Source organism: Cryptotermes secundus, unplaced genomic scaffold, assembly GCF_002891405.2.
Source record: "Cryptotermes secundus unplaced genomic scaffold, Csec_1.0 scaffold873, whole genome shotgun sequence".
Taxonomy (NCBI): Eukaryota; Metazoa; Arthropoda; class Insecta; order Blattodea; family Kalotermitidae; genus Cryptotermes; species Cryptotermes secundus.
The window spans coordinates 1,829,596-1,850,541 of record NW_019739229.1 but is presented as its reverse complement, the minus strand read 5'-3'; the positions used below and the strand labels follow the sequence as shown (position 1 = coordinate 1,850,541).

At 42.0% G+C, this 20,946-nt stretch overlaps 1 protein-coding gene and 1 long non-coding RNA gene across 3 annotated transcripts in view; one reads left to right on the top strand and one right to left on the bottom strand.

The window, feature by feature from the left end:
• Positions 1-20,946, bottom strand: part of LOC117282901 — a 442,344-nt gene that overhangs the window by 39,515 nt on the left and 381,883 nt on the right. Inside the window, exon 5 of one of the 2 annotated variants that reach the window (XR_004513811.1) lies at positions 20,586-20,644. The exons of the other annotated variant lie outside the window; for it this stretch is intronic. This is a non-coding gene — a long non-coding RNA (uncharacterized LOC117282901). Of the gene's footprint in view, positions 1-20,585; positions 20,645-20,946 lie in introns of those variants that run through there. 2 annotated transcript variants of the gene reach the window in all.
• LOC111871793 (hemicentin-1-like) overlaps positions 1-20,946 on the top strand; it is a 475,354-nt gene that overhangs the window by 423,253 nt on the left and 31,155 nt on the right. Inside the window, exon 7 of the mRNA XM_023865137.2 lies at positions 19,039-19,252. Within this exon, the coding sequence (XP_023720905.1) occupies positions 19,039-19,252 (214 nt within the window). The remainder of the gene's footprint in view (positions 1-19,038; positions 19,253-20,946) is intronic.

The window sequence follows — 20,946 nt, the reverse complement described above, 5'->3', positions numbered from 1 at the left end:
ACTTTAGTGAGAGGAAAGTAGGCAATTAGTTCTTCCCAGAACTTCGTGTTATAAGGTTGCATGGCGTCTGTGTATATTATATCATACGTTAAACCGTCATGCAAACGTATAATGGGAAGCATTTATATATTTACATATATTGTCATGTTTATGGGTGTGACTCATAAGACAGGTTTGGATTGGATGATTGGATTTACTGATCACTCCTTGTACAATCACTCACAATCACCCCAAATTATAGTAACTCACAATAAATCTTCAGTCGAACTCTTCTTCCATGACTGCCTAGGGCTCACACAATTCTGGTTCTACGACTCTCTTCTGTACTACTTATAGCCTGTGGCGGACCATAGAAAACACGTTCATTGCTTAACAATGGGCGTCCTCTGTTAGTAGCGTTTTTGTTACGGTCTCGTTTACCGAGTCGTTGCCTAGCAGTGGGCATATGCGTCACTATGTTTATACACTTGGTCGTCGACTTACGACCGACTTCCGTTCTGACTGACAGGTCGTAAGTCGATCTGGTCTATGTCGCCACATATATTTATTAACAATATTCTTTAAACGTTCTAATCTTTTTATTATTCTTTATAATTTATTTTTAAAATCTTTTATATTTTAATCATCTTTTATTTTTCATTTTTTTGTGGTCTTAAGTCACATAGGTCGCAAGTCGACGACCAAGTGTGTGTGTGTGTGTGTGTGTGTGTAGGTGTGTGTGTAGGTGTATATATATATATATCTTCTAAATTATTGTCGGGTTTTCCGTGGCCCATAATTTTCGAACCGAAAGCAATAAAATAAAATTGCTGATGGGATATGAAAGTGTAACTAAAAAAAATTTTTTTTTATGTATAGAATTAATACTGCAGACTGCTAAACAACTTCAGTATTCAACAACTTTCTTATTCCGTGAGCAGATTTATTAAGTTGTTTCCTGCTTGAAAATTATAAGTGACGGAAACCCCGACAATACTTTAGAATAACATAGTATTTGTTTGGTATGTACAGTATATGTCATATGATAATGACAATCGTTAAGGGTAGAAAGTTAATAATAATAAAAAATACTTAATTACTTAGCTAGCTACCTCATTAGTTAGTTAGTTAGTTAGTTAGTTAGTTAGTAGGGATTGTTCTGGACTAGTATGAATCGAAATTAAGAGCGAACAGCAAAATATTTTACGCAAAATCGTTAAAAAATTGTCTCAAAATCCGACCAATAATATCGGACGTAAAACATGGAAACACGAAATGTTGTTAAAGTGAGTTCTGTTTGTGTACACTTCAAGTACATTTTAACGGGAACGTTAAATAATGTGACGTGTATGAATGACGCCATCCGAATACACAGAAGGGCATCACAGTGTCACGTGATACGGTTTACAACGCAACAGTAGCAGAAATCTGAGTGGCACGCCACAATTTTAAGATAAATTTACTGCTCTCAAACCTGGAGTTGCGCCAGACACTTCAGGTACTGAAAACGCCGATACAGTATGGGCATGGCCACAGAGCATATCGTAAAAAAGACCAATTGTCCCATACTTGACCTCAGTCGCCGTCGCTACGTACCGAACGTTATTGTACGTAGTTGGCAGAAAGTCAGCGATGAAAGAGCGAGAACAACTTCAACCCGTATGTTTCCGTCAGCAATATCGACCGGGGAATACCCTTTTGAGCGGTCCGCGAAAGGGTGCCGATTTCTGTTGTTGCTGTTGTTTTTGGTGGTGTTGGTGCCCTACAAGGGCAGCTCTCCACTCGGGACTGACGTTTTCTCTGCTTTAGAAACTGTTTGTGTGTTTTGTATTGGTGTGAAGTAGGGGGCAGGATTTATAGGCAGTCAGACGCCGGAATAAAGGGGTTTCGGTGGTTGATGCAAATCCATTTCTCAATCGCAGGATTGCTATGTTGGGGGGGGGGTCAACAGAGGGGAACTCGTGCTCAATCAGATCAGCCGGCGCCTTTGAAAGAGAGACGAAGAGAGTTCCCGAGAAGCAAATGAACATCTAAATAACGATAGAATATTTAATTCTAATTTCAATAAATAAATAACAATAAAAGGAAGGAGAACATTCGCTGTTGGAAGCCGCTACCAAGCAGCGGTTAGGAAGACTGGGAAGACTTTATGCGTGCCGTAATTACAGTGATCTTTGGAGTGCGTAACTCAGTGAGACTATCGTAGTTATGTGATGTTACGTTCTACAAGTGTTCAATAAATCCGATTACTAATCCAAACCCCGTCTATAGTCACACTCATACGCATGACAGTAAATTTAAACAGGATAATATCTTGAACAAGTTCAACTATGTTCCACCAACGTGTCACCTCTTGTTTCACTGTGCCCCAGCTACCCTACTTCGGCTACCGCTGAAAATTTTTATTCCACCAACTACGTCACGCTGAACTATAATCACCATCATCGTCTTCAGAGCTGGTACAATGGGCCGGCGTACCAAGTGGACTCAACTGTTACCCCGCTCCAGTTCACGAAGAGGAAACCGTTCATAAATGCAGATCGATTAATTTTTATTGCATACTTTCCAAATCGTCCTTTTTTTGCACTGCATGGCACAGAAGTGGGCGTAGGAGTGGTGGAGTGTTTCAGCCCCAACACGTCTTACACACTGCTGCTTGTAATGTATGGACCATGTGGAATGCGAATAATTATGGGGCAATTAAATTAGCATTCATGTAAATGCATAGGCTGGTATGTAAGCTCTATGGTGTAGAGTTGCTTCCTGAAAGCGTTATCAGTCGCTCACCTGATTTAGAAACCTGTTTCTCCCCCCCCCCCAAGTTTTATTGTACCAACAGATTTACTGCAGTTTTCACAAAATATTTTATCAGTTGTATCTCTTACACATTACTCTATTTCTCTATTATTCAGTTTAATTTTCTCTTCCTTCCTCTGCCTGTTTTTGAATAGTAATTTTGTAATCATTTTTCATTTCCTCCCTGAATGATATATGTCTCGTCTATGTTGTGTGTATGAGTGACTGCATACGGGGTTTGGATTAGCAAATTAATTTATTGTACACTTATACACACAACTCGTAAATGCAAATATCTGTAGCTCTGTAGCTAATTCACAATCTGCAATTGACTACAGCATGCACTGAGATTTCTCAGTCTGCTGTATCTTCACCGGTTGTCGCCTGTTAACGGTTTCCAACGCCGTACATTCTCAGTTTCCGTGTTGACGTCCATAGTGTTCGGCGACTGTCTCACAACTAGCTTCTGCTCTTCTAACTGCCGTCTGAAGACTTTCTTTTAATCAGAGTCAAAGTCACATTGCGACTGACGGTCGGTCAGTCAGTCAGTCAGTCAGCCAGTCTTATGTCGAGCCCCATCTGCAGCTCATGACCAGATATTTATTACTGTTTTACAGTTACGGTCTTGTTTTCTGTGGGGCGCCCTCTCTGACGAGAGGACGGGTTTATCTTTTGTATATGCTTCTGGCCCTTCAAAGTTACTTTACGACTGGCGGTTTTACTGCGAATCAGTTCGTCTTGGCGTCAGGTCCTTTGAGGCCCACGACCAGAGATTTTTTCCAACTGAGCTCTTACGGTAATAGTCCTTATGTAACAACCACTCTGACGAGACGAAGTCCTCGTTATATAGCCTCGTCACGGAGAGCACAGAAAACACCACTTCTAACAGTTATTCTGTTGTTGCGTGCATCTGTTGCGGCCATTGCATAGCAACGGCTGTTGTACAGTTGCTTATTTCGCAGTCGTTGAAGACCAAATGGTGTGCATGCCACAATATTATTCTCCCTTTTGCAATCTTCTATTAATGACCGATGAACATTTTAAAGTTTCTTAAATAATTCTGTCACTCCGTCCGGTGCTTTACCTTTCTTATGTGCAGATATTTTGAGCAGTTGTGTTTGTTACACTCTGGCTGTCCGTTTTTCTGCAGTATACATATATAGTCAGTGGCGAACAACTCGAAAGTGATGACGTCTTCCTGACGTGACAACTGTCCCACAGAATGGAACATGGATTCTCACTTCACTTCTAGTCATAAACTTCACATTTCTTAAGCCTCAGTGCACTTACTCATGCCTATATTTCCTTCAGCACTCTCCGACATTTGTGCTTCAAAAGCGAGCTGACTGCCCGAGAATTCGATTCCATCCTATTCACACACCGACTCTAGGACCTACATAGACATCTGTAGGGTAGGTAATTTGAACTCTTTTCTCGGGTGCAAATGTACCTAGTTTAGCAGTCTGGAATGCATGGATATCTACCTCTATGCCCTCCTTAAACCGCCATGAGAATGTATTCACCGTCAGGAGCCAATTTAAAGCACTGGACTTCCGCGTTGTGAACCAACTGTCATTCTGTAATTTTGGATATGGATAACTTCCAAGCGAAACGTTGAAGGGAGATAAATCGCCATATTAAAAAAGAAACTCTTTTAAATGTTCTGTGACTTGGATTTCAAAAGCAGCTCGCTCCAAACTCTGTTGGCCTCTTCCTCAGCTTTAACAGACAAGCGGTCCCACTAACGTCTCTCTAGGTTTTATTGTTGCATTTACATTTAATGTGGAAGAAATAATTAACAAATGAGTAACATGCTTCAAGAGCTTGATGTGGTAGAACAGCAGTACGTAATTACAATGATAGGCTTCAACAAATGTGAGAAACATGGCGTAGGGCTTAATTCACAGTAAGCAGGAAATAATATGGTCCTAGGAGCAGTTAAACTGACTGACAAAAAAAAAGCTAACTCCGTGGTTTTAGTCCGCAAGCGCACTATACCGATCGAGCAACTGCCGCACCGCGTTACGAATAGAATTTCACGCAAAATAATTCGTGCTAAAGAAATATGTAACATATAAATATCGTAGGTCTTTCAAGACTTGGCCAACACGCAGCATAAGTAAAGAATCTTAAAGACACATAAAAACAATTTACGTAATTCAGTGGATACAGTTTCAAAGAGCAACCCATAAATGGCCTCTACACATGAAATAAATGTAACAGACGAATACCTAGTTATATGTAGATATATAACACTTACCTTTAAGGTGAGGGATGCCGCTTTTGGAATGTCTGGTCGAACGACACAAAAACTTAATTTATAAACACAGCACACTCCAACAAAATCCGCACAAATTTGAAACACTACAGCCTTCCAAGGCTTCCCGACAGTACAGGATGCTTGCCCGGGCTTGCCTGTGTTGCCTCAGGCAAACCTTCATACCGGAAGAGAGAGAGACCGCATGGAAAACACCTCTGACGCAGCGTCACGTGAACAACACGACACCAAGTGCAACAGAGGAGGCAAAAGAAAAAAAAAACATAACTTAGAAGGAAACACGGCCGGACCGAATAAAACTTAACAATTATGCGGAAAAATCCGACTCAGAATTTGAACCGGAAGCAAAAAAGGGCTCAAATTTTATTAACCTGTCTCACAAGTTTTGTCGCTCGACTTTTTTTTTCACAGAAAATATTATGAAGACGTTGAATTAATTCGTAAGGCTTGTTTTAAAATGTGCTGAAGTTTCTTAACATGTGTTGCCACTGAGTTACTGTTTTCATAATAACAGGTGGACGGTCTAATAAGAGAGTCAACTTCGGCGGCTACAGAGTCGACACGGGTCGTGTTAAACGGAATTAAAAATATATTCGGCATTAAAGCGGTGTGCCGGTCACGGTAGCGGAGCGGTCTAAGGCATGGACTGTCTTCATTCGCTTGGAAACCGGGATCGTGAGTTCGAATCCCACTCAGGGCATGGATGTTTAGTTTGTGTGTGTGCGTTTTTCTATGTTTGTGTACAGGTAGAGGCCTTGCGACGAGCTGATCACCCGCCCAAGGAGTCCTACCGTATGTGTAAGATCTAGAAAAACCGAAGTGAACGGAGAAGTTCATGGAGGTAGGCCTAGGCCCACTGGGGCTGTAGTGCCAAGGAAAGATATTAAAGCGGTGTAACAGTGGGCAGGGCTCTCACCAGGGAAGCAACAACGTGTTGGCTTAAGATGTCTTAATAAAACAGACTGCATGTGGGCACATGAACCGTCAGAAGAATAAAAAAGACGTGACTGATAAAATGGGGAATAAAACGAAGCCCCTTCATTCAATTTGTCCAGGTTAGTGTAGACAGACTGCACTAGTATATAGTGAGGACATAGCTACTATTACAGCAAACAATGCATACGCAGTTTTACTCGAAATCGCATAAAATCATTATTAAGAACGTGGAGTTGCGTTTTCGGAGATATAACGTCTTGTAGTCCATTGAAAGTTAACCGAAGTTTCGGATCTTACCTGCTTCAGTCTCGTTCCTTGCTTGGTTTATTCATCGATCGTGAACATGGAAGCGAATTATTCTTCCGAAATGTCTGTTAACTTTCAACGAAATACACGTCGGTATATTTCATAAGATAGAACTCTTCATAAGTACCTCTGTGAGAACCTCAGAGCGGAAACATTAAAAATCCGTAAGAAATATTTGATTTTACATAAGACACTAAATTTATGTCTCGAATGAGAAGTCGGTATACGCCAGTCGTATTATCGAGTTCATAAACCGCACTATGCAGGCATATTTTCCTGTATATTGAAGAAACAGGATTAGCGAAAATGTTCCATATGCCAAAGTTCTGAATACCAGTATGTAGAGAGAAAGGAATGTGCCCCACATGTTGCTGATGGTAACCACTGACCAACTCAGAGGAGCAGAATTGTACTTGATCAGCTACTAGCCACTTAACCAATTAAAAAAATGTTTCATTTCTCGTTCTATTTCTTGATGATATCTGGAGACATCTTCTTAGTTCCAAATATCACCTTCAGCATCCTAACAACACTATGCTGTCACCGGTAGACGTGTTGCTAGGCAACAATCGTGAAACAAGCAACTATACACCAACGGTTGTTATGTAACGACTCCTTCAATAGACACGAACGAAACAATTCCACTGCAAAAACTGCACCTAAATAGAGGAGTGGTGTTTTCTACTCGGTTCGTGCCGAGATGTTATAGGCAGGGCAAGTGAGGAGTCAGTGAGTTAGTGAAGTGAAGAGCTGATTGGTGAGTGAGTGGTTCAGTTAGAGGACTGCTTCAGTTCAGTCGTTATGAGCTGTTTTCGTCAGAAGCTGGTAGCTGAGGCACGGGTATTTTTCGGGAACCTAGAGGAAGGGGAAGTCCGCCGTTGAAAGCCACTACCAAGCAACGGCTAGTGGAGACTGTAACGGACTGAGAACACTAGTTTTCGTGTGACAGTGATTTGTAAAGTTTGGTTACGTGTTATGTGTCAAAGAGTCCAATAAACCAGGGCGTCGCTCCAGTACCCCTCTACAGTCACTCCATCACGTGATAAAAATATAATGATCATATTACTGAGTATAATAATAATAATAATAATAATAATAATAATAATAATAATAATAATAATAATAATATAGAAAATTCTACCTCTACATATATTGTATATTAAAGAGCTCTCATGAGGTATGAAATATTATGAAATGATTACCATATTGCTTGTGTTTATTCGATGAGTTTCCACATGTTCACGGAACTTTTCTGTTAATACTTTTGCTGCAGTTCGTGTCTGTACAGAACGTTTCCAGTAACTGTGTTATATGAACAAGGCAGCTTGCTTTCTGTAAGCTATGGAAGTATTGGTGAAAACAAGCCTTTGCTCTGCTGCTCCCTCCAGCTTTTTCTTCGAAGCCAATTATTCGCTCTTGTTCTCAGTCAGGCATTTCCTTCCTTGAAAGCCGCACTTTAGCCCAGGCTTTGTTAAAGTTCTTGATCTGATTAGTAGCGAGTAAACTCCCTTGAGGGCGTCTTTAAATTCATGTTAAACTTCCTTCGTTTTGTAACGAAAATTAATCTTACCCAATTGTCATGTCTGTGTATCTGTTCCTCAGCAATGACGTTCCGCCAACTGACGGATTTTCAAGAAATTTGGATTCAAAATACCATCATTAACCCGACATGGTGACCGTGCAAATTTCAGAAATAAAAAATTCGTGTTAACGTAGGATAGTGGATATTTTATAATATCTTCAAGGAATACCAAATATTTTTAATATATAACTAATTAGCTTCATGGATCTGAGCCCTTCTTGAGAAGCCGCCAGTTGTGCAGCTACTCAAGAACTTCCCAGCATTTTATGGAACCCGCAGGTTCATTACCGTGTTCACAAGAGCCCTCCACTGGTCTCTTTCCAGAGCCACAGAGCCAGGTCAATTATACAGTTATTTGCAATCCACATTGGTTGAAGCAGTTGAAGAAGTGTAGACATGAATTCTTCTCAGAACTTATTGTCTAAAGTCAAGTTTAAATTTGAATGTTAGCTTACTGATCCAAAATATAAAAAGCAGTATAATCATTTCACTCCAGTGCTCAATATTCTGGGCAGTACAATTTCTTCTAATTTTTATTCGGTACAAGATTTCAGAAACTGGGCTATATTTCAGTTTTCAGGCAAATAATGGATTTCTTGGGTTCAAATTATATACTTAGTCGATATCTGCTGAAACTGGATATAATCCTGATGATGCAGACAAGAGTGCAAACTCCGAAACGTCGTTTTAGATAAATGTTAGCACTACAGTAATGTCCACAAAATTAATCATAGCGTTAATTTCCAGTCCAACGAAATTTTAGACCTTGTAGAAATTGAGGTTCTCTCAGCGGTGGTTGTGACGAGTACTGCCTTCTCGGATATAACGCCCTGTAGTCCGTTGAAAGTCACCCGACGTTTCGGAGGAACATATCTCCTCCATTTTCATGGTCGAGGAATATGCCAAGAAGAAACCAGAGTGAAAATAGGTGGAAAACAGAGCCAGCTGCTTTCACCCTAGTTTCTTGTTCGGTTTGTACTTCGACTCAGAAGATGGAGGCGATATGGTCCTCCGAAACGTCGGGTGACTTTCAACGGACTACAAGACGTTATATTTAGACCTAATTTAGGAATATTAATATTTGTATTTATAAGACATGTAACAACAGATATTCCTTCATTGTTTGCGAAGCCGTTACTCAGTCACGGCTATTGTATATTTGTTTATTCTGCGGTCCTTACTCGGCAACGGGACTACATATCACAACATAAAACTAGAAAAGCTATTACTAGAGCATAGATAGGAGTAATAGTACTTATGTAATAATTGTGGTGGTCCTAATAGTGTTAGCAGTAGCAGCAATACTACTTTTAATATGAAACTTGAACAAGTGGCAGGGAATTTATGTTTATGAAACTATAAGAGACCAGGTTTGTTTGGGCGCAGGTATGTATAACATAATAAACTCAACACAAACACCAAACTAAACATATAATGATGTTTTCTTGTCTCTTTTTTTGGCGATTTATCAACTGGGTGTTCTTGAATAATGAAAGGCAGGTCTACAGAGCGAAGCAGGTAAAGAGTTAGCTTGCAGGTGCGTGTGCCGAAATAAACCTTCACAAACCAGCATAGATCGTCTTCGAACCGAGAATCGAACCCAGAACGTCACAAATATGAAGCAGGAATATTAACCGTTCAAACTTGAAGGTCTGTGAAACAGAGTGTTTGCATATAATTGTAACTAGATGACGCGCGTTTGTATGCAGTCTACAATAGAAACGGTTATTAGGCTTTTTAAATGAATTAACTGCATATGTGGTGGGGATAGAGGAACTGCACTGCTTTATTTAGTGTCATGTACGTGATTGACATTACACATGATTTGTCCTTTGCGTTTGCTTCCTATACTTCTGTCGTTATGCATTTAATTATAATACTATGTATTATATGTAAAAATTAATTAATCCTATGGCGCTTATCAATTGCGTATCTGTGTTTCCGGCCCAGATTTATCATCATCTATTCCCTGTAACCGGTATAGTAAATTTGATTATCGTTGTTGGTTGTGTAGTAACATTTTATTTGTACTGTCAAAGTTAGAATCCTCAATAGTTTATTGTCACGTAACATTGAAGTCCAGTTATCGAAGTTGGCTACTGAATATTTTCATTCTGATTGATTCTGCATTTATTAGAATTCAAGATGAGTGAAGGACACTTATTCTCTCAGTTTTCTAATTCATCATTCATTCATTATTCATTCATTTTTCCTGTTGTTCCCTCTGGAGTTTAGGGCATCCATGAAAAGATTCGTTGCACTTCAGATTCTTAATATTTAAACAGTCGGTACGACTCCTCTGAAGGGGGATCAGCCAGTCGCAACGGCGGTATCCGTACAGAACAACACAAACACAGAATGAAAGTAGAAAAATTACCATGCTTCGAGTGGTTTTCGAACACACGAACACTGAGTTCGAGCGGGCGAAGACTGTTCATGCGTCAGACAACTTTGCCATTGTGAATGACAGTCTTCTAATAGTTAACCTACATATTTGTAGCATTTCCTCGCCAGCACAGTCATTCTCGGATCCGAGTCCCGCGGGACTCATGACCACATTTTACTGCCTCAGATTTGAGATCTCCAAACCTGAAGGCCAGGTCCTCATGTTTATATCGCCCAGGAACAGGGTGGCCCAATTATAACCCTAGGCACTGGGTTCCCTTTCAGTCGCCTCCTGCGACTCGCAGGGCTACGGTGGAGGAATTCGAACCCACATCCAAACGGGCATGTTTCTGTGTGTATTTTATTCTTTGTTTACACAGCGATGGACCGCCTCTGTGGTCTAGTGGCCAGAGTTCCTGGCTACAGATCCAGAGGTCCGGGTTCTATTCCCGGCACCACCAGATTTTCTGAGAAGTAGTAGGTCTGGAATGGGGTTCACTCAGCCTCGTGAGGATAATTGAAGAGCTATTTCAAGGTAATAGCGGCTCCGGTCTAGAAAACAAAAATTAACGGCCGTGGGGATCCGTTGCGCTGACCACGCGACACCCTCTCTCCGCAGAAGTTGGTACTAACTTCGCAGAGAAGCGGCGGTCGCTCGGTCGGTATAGTTCGCTGGCGGACTACAGGCCACGGAGTTTGTTGTTTAGACAGTGATGCTTTCAGTAAATCAGAGTATGTAGAGGTGAAAGTATATATGAATAATGAACTTGCAGTTGATCGGAAGGTCGCAGCCGTTGCAAGATTTGAGTTTCTGGGGAGATGAACATAAGCACCAACGCCAGACGCGTCAAAGGGTCCGGTCCAGACAAAGTGTTGTCCCTGCTCCTCCACGTTAGGGGCTGGGAATTGATCTAACAACCCCACCCCAGAGAAATCTACTCTTACGAAACCTCCAGAACATACGGAAGAGGGCAATTGTTGTAGCGCCGGTAGAGAATATCTAGGTATTTGCCTGGAATGTTCAAGGAAACCCACGAAGTATCTTGGTCAGGATATTAGTTCCCCGAGGCCAGATATGAACCCGGCACTCCGGAATATCAACTACGGTCGGTAGCCGCGCACTCAACTTTTGCTTTCGGTTGTTATTTTTCGCTGTTCTGAGATGTTATTCTTCTCTTTTTCAATCCTCTTTCTTCTTATTCTCTTAGCCTTTTTTGTCTCATATTCCTGCTTCCACACCTTGATCCATACAATTGGGTTTCCAGCACCTGGAGGGCTTTCAGTTCCCAGTTTACGATACGTACGTTAAACGCTGAGATGCTGCATGTCAGCTAACAATTGGCGCTGGCGTTGCTCTAATGATTGATTGAAATGGATGCGAGAACAATGGAATTGATAATTTACATAACCGACTTTATTGCTGTCACAAGTTTTGAAACAGGGCAATAGGCAATTATGGAGCACTGTCTGCTGAACCATGTTAACAAGCGCCACGCTTCTATTGGCTCTAATGAGATTCCACTTCAACTGTGTTTCTGAGCCTCAGTTACATGACGTGTGGTTTTTTGAACATCATGTTGTAACCAGTCAAACAAGTTAATAAGGAATTAGACCATTTAACTCTCTGGCACTAAACGTCCAGTATTTAATCGCGTGTCAGATGGACTGGGCATGTAGAAAGTGCGGTGTTAATGTAAAAAAACTTATAAAATTGCAGTAAGGAAAAGTTTTGCCGCGCCATAGCTCAAGCGGTTAGTCGCTGGCTTTTCACCGCGGCTGTCCGGGTTCGAGTCTACGTCAGGTCATGTGGGGTTTGTGATGGACAAAGTGGCGCTGGGACAGGTTTTCTCCGAGTACTTCGGTTTCCCCTGCCAATCTTCATTCCCCCAAATTCTCTAACATCATAATCACCCGGGACAGGTACAATAGGCCAGTCAGTGGCCGACGTGCCCAGTGTACCCAGCTAGACTCCACCCCCCAATATGCGAATAAGAAAAAAGAAGAAAAATTTAGGAGAAACCCTTTGGAAAACCTAAGCTTAGATGGAAGAATAACACCCCTCCCCCTTCCCCGCCGTGACGTAACAGGGGAAACCGCGGATGCTACGCAGCAATAAACAACTCTTGGCAGCGTTGCCCAGCAACGCCTTTGTAAACACGGCGTCACGCAACAGGAGAGCCCGTGCAAGGACTGTTGCTAGGCAATTGTAAACACGACGTTACGCAACAGTCGTACCTATCACGTAACTGTTTTCTTTGTTGATATATATATCGGAATAAGGCAGTTCGTATTAAAAAATATGGCGTATATAAACTTAGGCTAAATTTCAGTTTACAGATCTCTAAACCGACGAAATTATTTAGTGTCAATATAATCTTTTCTCAGTATCAATTTGCATTCTAAATAACACGTACGCCTCCTGATATGCGCTTTGGGTAGACAAGCAGCAACACAGCTGATGCACTCGACTAGACGCCAGCACAGCGACTTGCGGTCGAGTCTGGCAGCTGTCACAGTGCCCTGTGGTTCCTCGAGCTGGCCGCCGAGTCATATTTCACGGTCTAAGAACGATAATTCCCTGGCCTCCGGGTTTCACAGAGTGGAGCCAACCAAATAATTATGCGCTGTGCCAGAAACTACGATTAATTTATCACGGAGGGGAGACCGGAGAATGTTCCTACATAGATCCTCCCATATCGCCATCATTAATATTAATTCCGTAATGAATGGTAGCACCATTGAACTGGGGGCACGCTGTAGCGTAGTTGGTCGAGTCACTATGCCACAAGCCTCGACGTCTCAGAACCCTATGGGTCTTCACGGCTTGTTACAGGAATGGCCTTACTTTTACCATGGAACTGAGCCCTTCTTAAGAAGCCGCCACTTGCGCAGCTACGGCCCATAAACATCAACAGGAGCGGTGTTATCTGTGCAGTCCGTGCCGAGATGTTATAAGCAGGACAGCTCAGTTGTGAGTGAGTGAACAGCTTGGGCCAGTTGCTGTGAGAAGCTGGTAGCTGAGGCACAGGGTTAGTTAGGGAACTGAGAGGAAAGGGGACATTCACCGTTGGAAGCCGCGATCAAGCAATGGCAGTGAATGCGTAACTGTTGACGCTAGTGTGTGTGTAATAGTGAACTGTATAAAGTGCACTCACGCGCTGTATCGAAGAGTCAAGTAAATTTGATCATCAATCCAAAACCACGTCTACAGTCACTCCGTCACACGAAATTATGTAATTCCTTGCCATATTCCTTAAAAATGCTGTGTTTAGAATATAAAGTCAATTTCTCTGTTTCATCTGCGATGCTACTGACAGAAATTCATTGCGCTTTTAATTCGGGAGGGTTTAGAATTAGAATTCTAGAGCGAGCACAATTTTCGGGAATTTCTATTCAAAATTTATATCTCCATAGTGTAGGGCTTAATTAAGCATAGTATAAACTTTAGAAAACGGAGAGCGATTTTATTTCTGTCTGTACGTGAAAGTACTTCACCCAGTTTTTAAATCTACATTCCTTTACTTTTCTGTAAAGTTTTGCTGAAAATAACGTTAGATAACTTGAAACTGGGTTCTAAAAATGTTTTTGGAACTATTTTGATAGATTACGAGTATTTTTCAAAAGAAATACAAAGGAACTTAATATCTTACTATAATCAATGTCACTGGAAATGCAGCAATGGGCTGGTGCCCGCAGAAACAGACTTCTTTCTACAAGAAGTGACCATCAATAGCAGTCACATTCAGAAATTCACAAATATCTCTTGTCTTCTGCACCATCCCCAACATGACGCCCGGGGGTGGAGTTGTTGTTCCCTGTAAAACGTGACTCTTTGAAGAGAAAGTCATAAATTTCCATTTGTCCCAACGTTCCCCTATCCAAAATATTTATATAATGACCAAACAAATAGTAAGCAAACCTACCGCCCACCAATGTTGACTCGAAAATAACAAGAGACCAAATACATGCGCAGTATACACTTAAATTCATTTGCATTAAATCCAAAATTTATTTCCATGTATAATTGCAGGTATACAGGATATCTGATGTTCCAGTCCGACGTTAAGTGCCCCATATGGAAAGAAGTAACCAAAAATTGCCCCGAAAAATAATGTCCCACGGCAACAGTAAGATCATGTCGACTGTCAGTCGCTTATTTTTTATTGTTGCTTCTTCGATATCTCGAAATGATGAAACATTGTTGTGATTGTTGGCTTAGATGAACCATTCTCTTTCCAATTGTTGTGATAGTGACTTTAAAAGAGGGTTTAGCATTTGTGCGGGGAACAGTTCTACTAGTGGAGTTTTTGTTTTTCGATAGGAGGGAATTTTCTGTACACTCTCACACAGCAGAAACGAAGAGAACAAGTGTAAGAGGGGGTCTATATGAAACCGGTTTGGAAGTTTCTTGAGTGTAGTTGGTTATTAGTAAACGTCATTTCAGTTCATCAGGGCCGTTGTTGAATGAAATCGCAGTGTTAGCCTTAATCATTGTGGTCCCTAATGAAGTGTAGAGGGATCCACTGTAACTGCAGTAAACAAAATAAATCTGTTACGAACATTTCAAATTACGTGACCTGAAGGGAATCAACGCCGGTCACGTTAGCCGAGCGGTCTAAGGCATTTATTGTCTTCGCTCGCTTGGAAACCGGGATCGTGGGTTCGCATCTCACCCCGGGCATGGATGTTTAGTTTATGTATGCGTTTTTCTGTGTTTGTGTACAGGTACAAGCCTTGCGACGAACTGATCACCCGCCCAAGGAGTCCTACCGAATGTGTAAGATCTAGAAAAACCGAAGTGAACGGAGAAGTTCATGGAGGTAGGACTAGGCCCACTGGGGCTGTAGTGCCAAGGGGGGGGGGGAGGAAGGGAATCAACATTCTGCTGTCTGCATTGATTTTGTTAAAAACTTCTCTATTTTAAAAGGGAGGGAATCATGCGGTAGTGTAGTTGGTTAAGGCACTGTGTTATAAGCTGGAAGGTTGCGAGTTCGATTCCCGATGAGGAAATTGGATTTCTGAATTGGCCTAATCCTTCCACAGAATTACTGGGCTTTTAGACTTTTTCCATCGTCAGAAATTCTGCGTAATATAGGACAAAACGTTTCGGAAACTGGATCTGTTTCCGTCTTCAGGTGAGAAAGGAAGACACCTACTCAGTTGGGCCCCTTAGAGAAAGCTAATCTCAATCACTAGATCTAGTGATCTCACCTGAAGTCGGAAACATCCAATTTCCGAAACGTCGTATCCTCTGTTACCTAGAATTCCGGACGATGGAAAAAGTCCAAAAACCAAATAATTCTGTGTGCTATCCACCACTGTCAGAACCCTTCAGAATCTAATAATCCATCCAGCCGCAAATGTGACCCTGGGGGTCGACTAAGCCTCTGACAGAAATGAGTACCAGGAATATTCCTGCGAGTAAAGAGCGGTCGACGCGTAAGGCTGACAACCTCACTGTCATCTGTGAGCCGATTTTCTAGAAAATGTGGTAGTCTCGACGTTTCACAAATCCTATGGGCCTCCACCCCTTGTTACAGGGATGGCTTTACCTTTTACAATATTAAGAGGCAGACGAAGCAAGTGACACAACACAACTGAGTTACAAGCTGAGCCGGTTAAGAAAGAAAGAACTGCCTGAGTTTCAAGACCGGTTTTCTCAACAGCGACAGATCAACTTCACAACCAGTTAATGCAGAATGTGCTAAGGAGGTGGCATGTGCCTTCCACATACTTGCTGACATTGAGAATTCGTGGTAAAGAAACTGCAGGAAGCTGCTCGCTCACTTTTTTCAGTTCTTCAGAATTAGGTTTCACGTCCTACAAATTATATTCCTAACTTTCACTGCATAAGTATTCATAATAAAGTTCAACAGAGTTCCAGCGTGACGATCACAGTGGCCGTGTGGTCTAAAGCACGAACTACCTTCGCTCTCTCGAACGCTGGGGTCATGGGTTCGAATCCAACTCGAGGCATGAATATCTGTGTACGTTTATTCTGTGTTTGTGTTGTCCTGTGTGAAAAGCAGCGACCTTGCAACGGGCTATCACTCGTCCAAGGAGTCATACCGTCTGTGTAAAAGTGATTACGAAACTTAAGAAGAGACCAGGGCCACAACAAAAGGCTATAGAGCTATTGATGAGTGGACGAAAAATTCAAGTTTCAGTGTAATTAAAGAATGTGACTCATTGGCTTGAAGCCTGCTCAGAATTTCGAGGTTTATAAATTGACTGACGTGCAGAATTGTTTCTCGTCACATGCCAAAACTATGCCCTTCAGAATATAGTCTGACGAAACAGTAACAATCTAGACTTCTATTCCTTAAAATATTTATCGACTTCCAGTTCTTAATCAGATCTGTTTTTTATTAAGGGCTTTACGTCTTACGCACTTTAATCTTACTTTGATATTATCAAACACGTTTACGTCAAAACTTTCATATTTTCAACGGTTGGGACAATTTCTTCTTTTTACGCTGAGGATTTATGGAGATATCGAGGTCGTCTTGGGTTCTGAGAATGCACAAGTTCGGAACGAGCCCAAAATGTTGCCGATCGTATGTGTCCATCCGTCAGTTTGGATACATAACTTCAAAAGTTCTCAAAGTGCTCCGATAAAATTTATTGACAGAATTTATGCTAACAGCTATGAATGTTTTATTGGTTTGTATTTTTCCGACCTCTCTCTCTTCGATAAAAATATTCCACTCATTTCTTTGTTCTCAGATGTTCTGAACTGGTGTTCTTCAACGTTAGGTCCTACAGCCCGCACGCAAAATCACAAGTTTACATAATCCCATCTTCAGATTTCTAGAGGGTAGGCTGCGAACTGCGAGTTTCTAATTGCATTCACCGAATTTAATTTGCGGTTACTTTCTTCATTAACGGAGGAGCTGTTAGAACCTGATATAACGCGATGATCATTTGTATTCGGATTAAGGGGCATTAACGTTCACCTGATTGTCTTGTACGTTCAGCTCCAGAACAATGTGCTTTCCGATTCCCAATTGCAACGTCAGTCTCTCTCAACTGACAGGCTTCATTTTCCGCCCACCAGCTTACGGATAACGGTCTGCTAGTACTGACTGGACACTCCGCTAATATACAAATTGTGTTCTTTCTGACAGAATCAATAAAATATTAAGGCTCGGGTTTGTGATAATTTGTAGTGCTTGAAAATTTGGGGCAAGCCAAACCCTTCAATATGTAATATTCGCCATTGCAAAGCTTTTTCAAACATATGATGTGTAGCTATAATTGCTCTAAATTATATAATTCATTCTAATATATAGGTAGGAAGGCTCCACTCGAGTCATGTGACTCAGCATAGGGGATAGAGGTTGGCCCTTTTGAACACTGTATATCAGTCCACCTGTGGTGGCTCACTTGGTTTGGAAACCAATCTATGGGCTAGTCGTAAAAAAAGAATGGGTTTAGAGATTCGACAGAGGCAAGCAGAGAACTGCGTGTTCTCCAGAGCGTTGAGAGCAGGTCCCATATATCCCTTTATCCACTGGGTCCCTGGAACTATTTTCCTGGGGATAATGCTGCCGGGGCGAGAGGCTAACCATTCACCTTCAACTAGTGCCATTGGTCAGAACGCTTGGAGCCATACCTCCATACGTCTTCGTGTTCAACTTTTTACCTTTGCAACATTTCAGACCGGAAGTGAGTAGCAGTGATGCCAACTTTAGTTGAGAGGCACAAATTACGAAACTTCTCGCTATCTGCTTTTCTATATTTTCTGTGTTGCAATTTGTCTCAAACAGTTTTATGATTTCGCCATGTTGTTACATTTCAGCATCCTGTTGCACGGTGCAGATTAGACTTTTGTAGGTTTTGTACCGTCGTTCACTCTTCTATCTTCGTATTCCTTTATTGGACACTACAAGTTTCGGCCAAACTGGCCGTCTTCAGGTGTTGAGGCTATTATGGTGAAGGATTCTGCTGCTTACTGCAATGCGGTTTCTATTCCTTCTATTGTAGTTATAAAATACAACTGATGGTAACCGCATAACCAAAACAATCAGAGGCAACTACAATAGAAGGAAAGAAAACCGCATTGCAGTGAGCGGCAGAATCCTTCACCATAAGAGCCTCAACACCTGAAGATGGCCTGTTTGGCCGAAACTTGTAGTGTCCAATAAAGGAATACGAAGAAAAAATAGTGAACGATGTTGTACATAGACGGCACAAAATCAAACTGCGTGGCTTTAGTCCGCAAGCAAAGTATACCGACCGAGCGACCGCCGCTTGTCAGCGAAGTTAGTGCCAACATTAGCAGATAGAGAATGCCGCGTGGTCAGCGCAACGAATCCCCACGGCCGTTAATCTCGGTTTTCTAGACCGGAACAGCTATTTCCTTGAAATAGCTCCTCAATTATCCTCACGAGGCTGAGTGGACCCCGTTCCAGTCCCACTACTTCTCAGAAAACCTGGTAGCGCCGGGAATCGAACCCGAACTTCTGAATCTGTAGCCAGGAACTGTAACCACTAGACCACAGAGGCGGTCATAATGCCTGCACAAAAGCTCCTAAAGTGAGATTCGCCATACCTTGTGTACACAACCTCATGCAAGAAGAGTCCAGCTTGTTGATCGAAACTTCCAGTATAGAGATTTTTGTGTCCACCATATGTTGCAAATGGAGTGCAGTAACTTTGTAACGTTGATGCAAGGCTCTGCGTCACTATCTGAGGGCAATGCAACGCCCAAGATGCAGTCTGCTTGAGATATCCTGCCCCCGATTCAATGTTTCGCGTTGTGTCGCTGTTTCAGAGCCCGTCCCCCCCTCAGTACGTGTTCTGGTACCACAACGAGCACATGATCAACTACGACACATCACGGGGAGGTGTCACAGTGAGCACGGAGCCTGGGCCCAAGACCCACAGTCGCCTCATCATCAACCACGCCACACACGGCGACTCAGGCAACTACACTTGCAGAGCCTCCAATACTGAGGCTGATACAATTTACGTTTTTGTATCCAAAGGTAAGCTACACGCTAAATATTTCTCAGAATTTTATTAATTAGTTCATAACACATCGTGGCTCAATAACAAGATGATATTGTCAAGTGTTAGGATTTGTTCGTGACTTGAAGTCGGATTTTGGATTGGATGATTGGATTCATTGACACCTTATTCATACACAACTCGGGACTACAGGTAATACTGAGCTATCTGTGATCTATACATCGTTAAACAGGCACTAGGTTCCTCAGCCTTCACTAGTCCTATCCTGGCAACGGGTTTGTAACAATCTCACTGTAACTTCAAATTACACAAGATATCTTCTTTGCATAGTCTAATTCCTTTCTTGCCATTTCTTCTCAATCGTCTTCGACTGCCATTTCTAGAACTCGGCCCAATTCTTGAAAACTCTCAAACGACCTTCTTTGTTCTTTTACACTCCTCGGCACAGACCACGCAAAGAAAACACCTTCTCTATTACTGAGAATGCTTGTTTACTGATCCGTTGCTTATTAATGAACTTCGTATTGTTGCGCGTGTACGTCATCGCGGGAAGGTGTTCATCGAAAACACTTTAACGCTTAAACTAAAACACGCGAACAGTTCCACCGTTAAGAATACTGTGGAGTGTAGACCCGTTGTTATGCAGTGACTCTGTTAAAAGGAGCTCTTGGAAGGTAGCGCACGCAACAATAAAAGAACTGTTTTCTATGCGGTCCGTGACGAGATGTTATAAATGTTAGGTTTATAGCTTAGTCAGTCGATAGTCAGTTTGGTACGGAAGTCTGTGAAGCGGGTGAAGCTGAAGAATTCCACTGTTAGAAGCCGTTATCAGGGAACGGTTGCTGTAGACACAGCAGGCTGAAACATTTGATTGGGTACTGTGATGATTTGTGAATTTGGAAGAGCAGCGGTGGCGCTGTAATTGATTGTACTTAAGAGTCGTGTGTATAAGTGGTCAACAAATGCAGTCATCAATACGAATCCTGTCTATTGTAACCCTACACGTGACAACAATATTTGTTAAAGTGTAGCGCCTTGTAGCCTGGTATAAATTTACTGAGCGCTCTGCATGGTGTTCCCTTCTTGCTTACTTGAATCACTCTTCGATCCTGAAGATTGAAACGTCGATAAATTTCTACCAGACTACACGGTTTAGTATTTCACCAGATGACGGTGTTCCTATTCACCGCCGTGAGGACCTCAGGATTAAGATTATATTTTGGCTGTCAAGAATCCTTGAACCTAAAGAAATATCGAATGAGGGTCACGAGTTTCTGAAGGCGCTGAATATGAAGATTGTTACCTTCTGAGGCGTAACACAGTGTGCGGATGTTGCTGAGAAACCTCCATCTTCAGGATAAAATTATTATCTCAGTGCCACTTTTCCCACGTCGGCATATTCCGAAGACCTGAAAGTGGAGACAAGATATTCTTGTGAAACTCCAGTAAAGATCAGATCCCAGAAGACAGTAGTTTCCACATTCACCGCCGTGGTAACCTAAAATGGAACATTTATTTAGCAGTAACTGCTACGCGACGGCCAAGTACATAAGACGACATGGTAGTTTGTTCTCCCTAGCTAAGTTCAGTTGTTCTATTCCTTCCTGGTACATCCAGCCACACGTCTTTGTGTTCCTGTAGCTGACACAGCAGAACAGAATGGCACACAATTCGCAGTGTAAGGACAAAACGAGGGCGCAGTATAACAAAC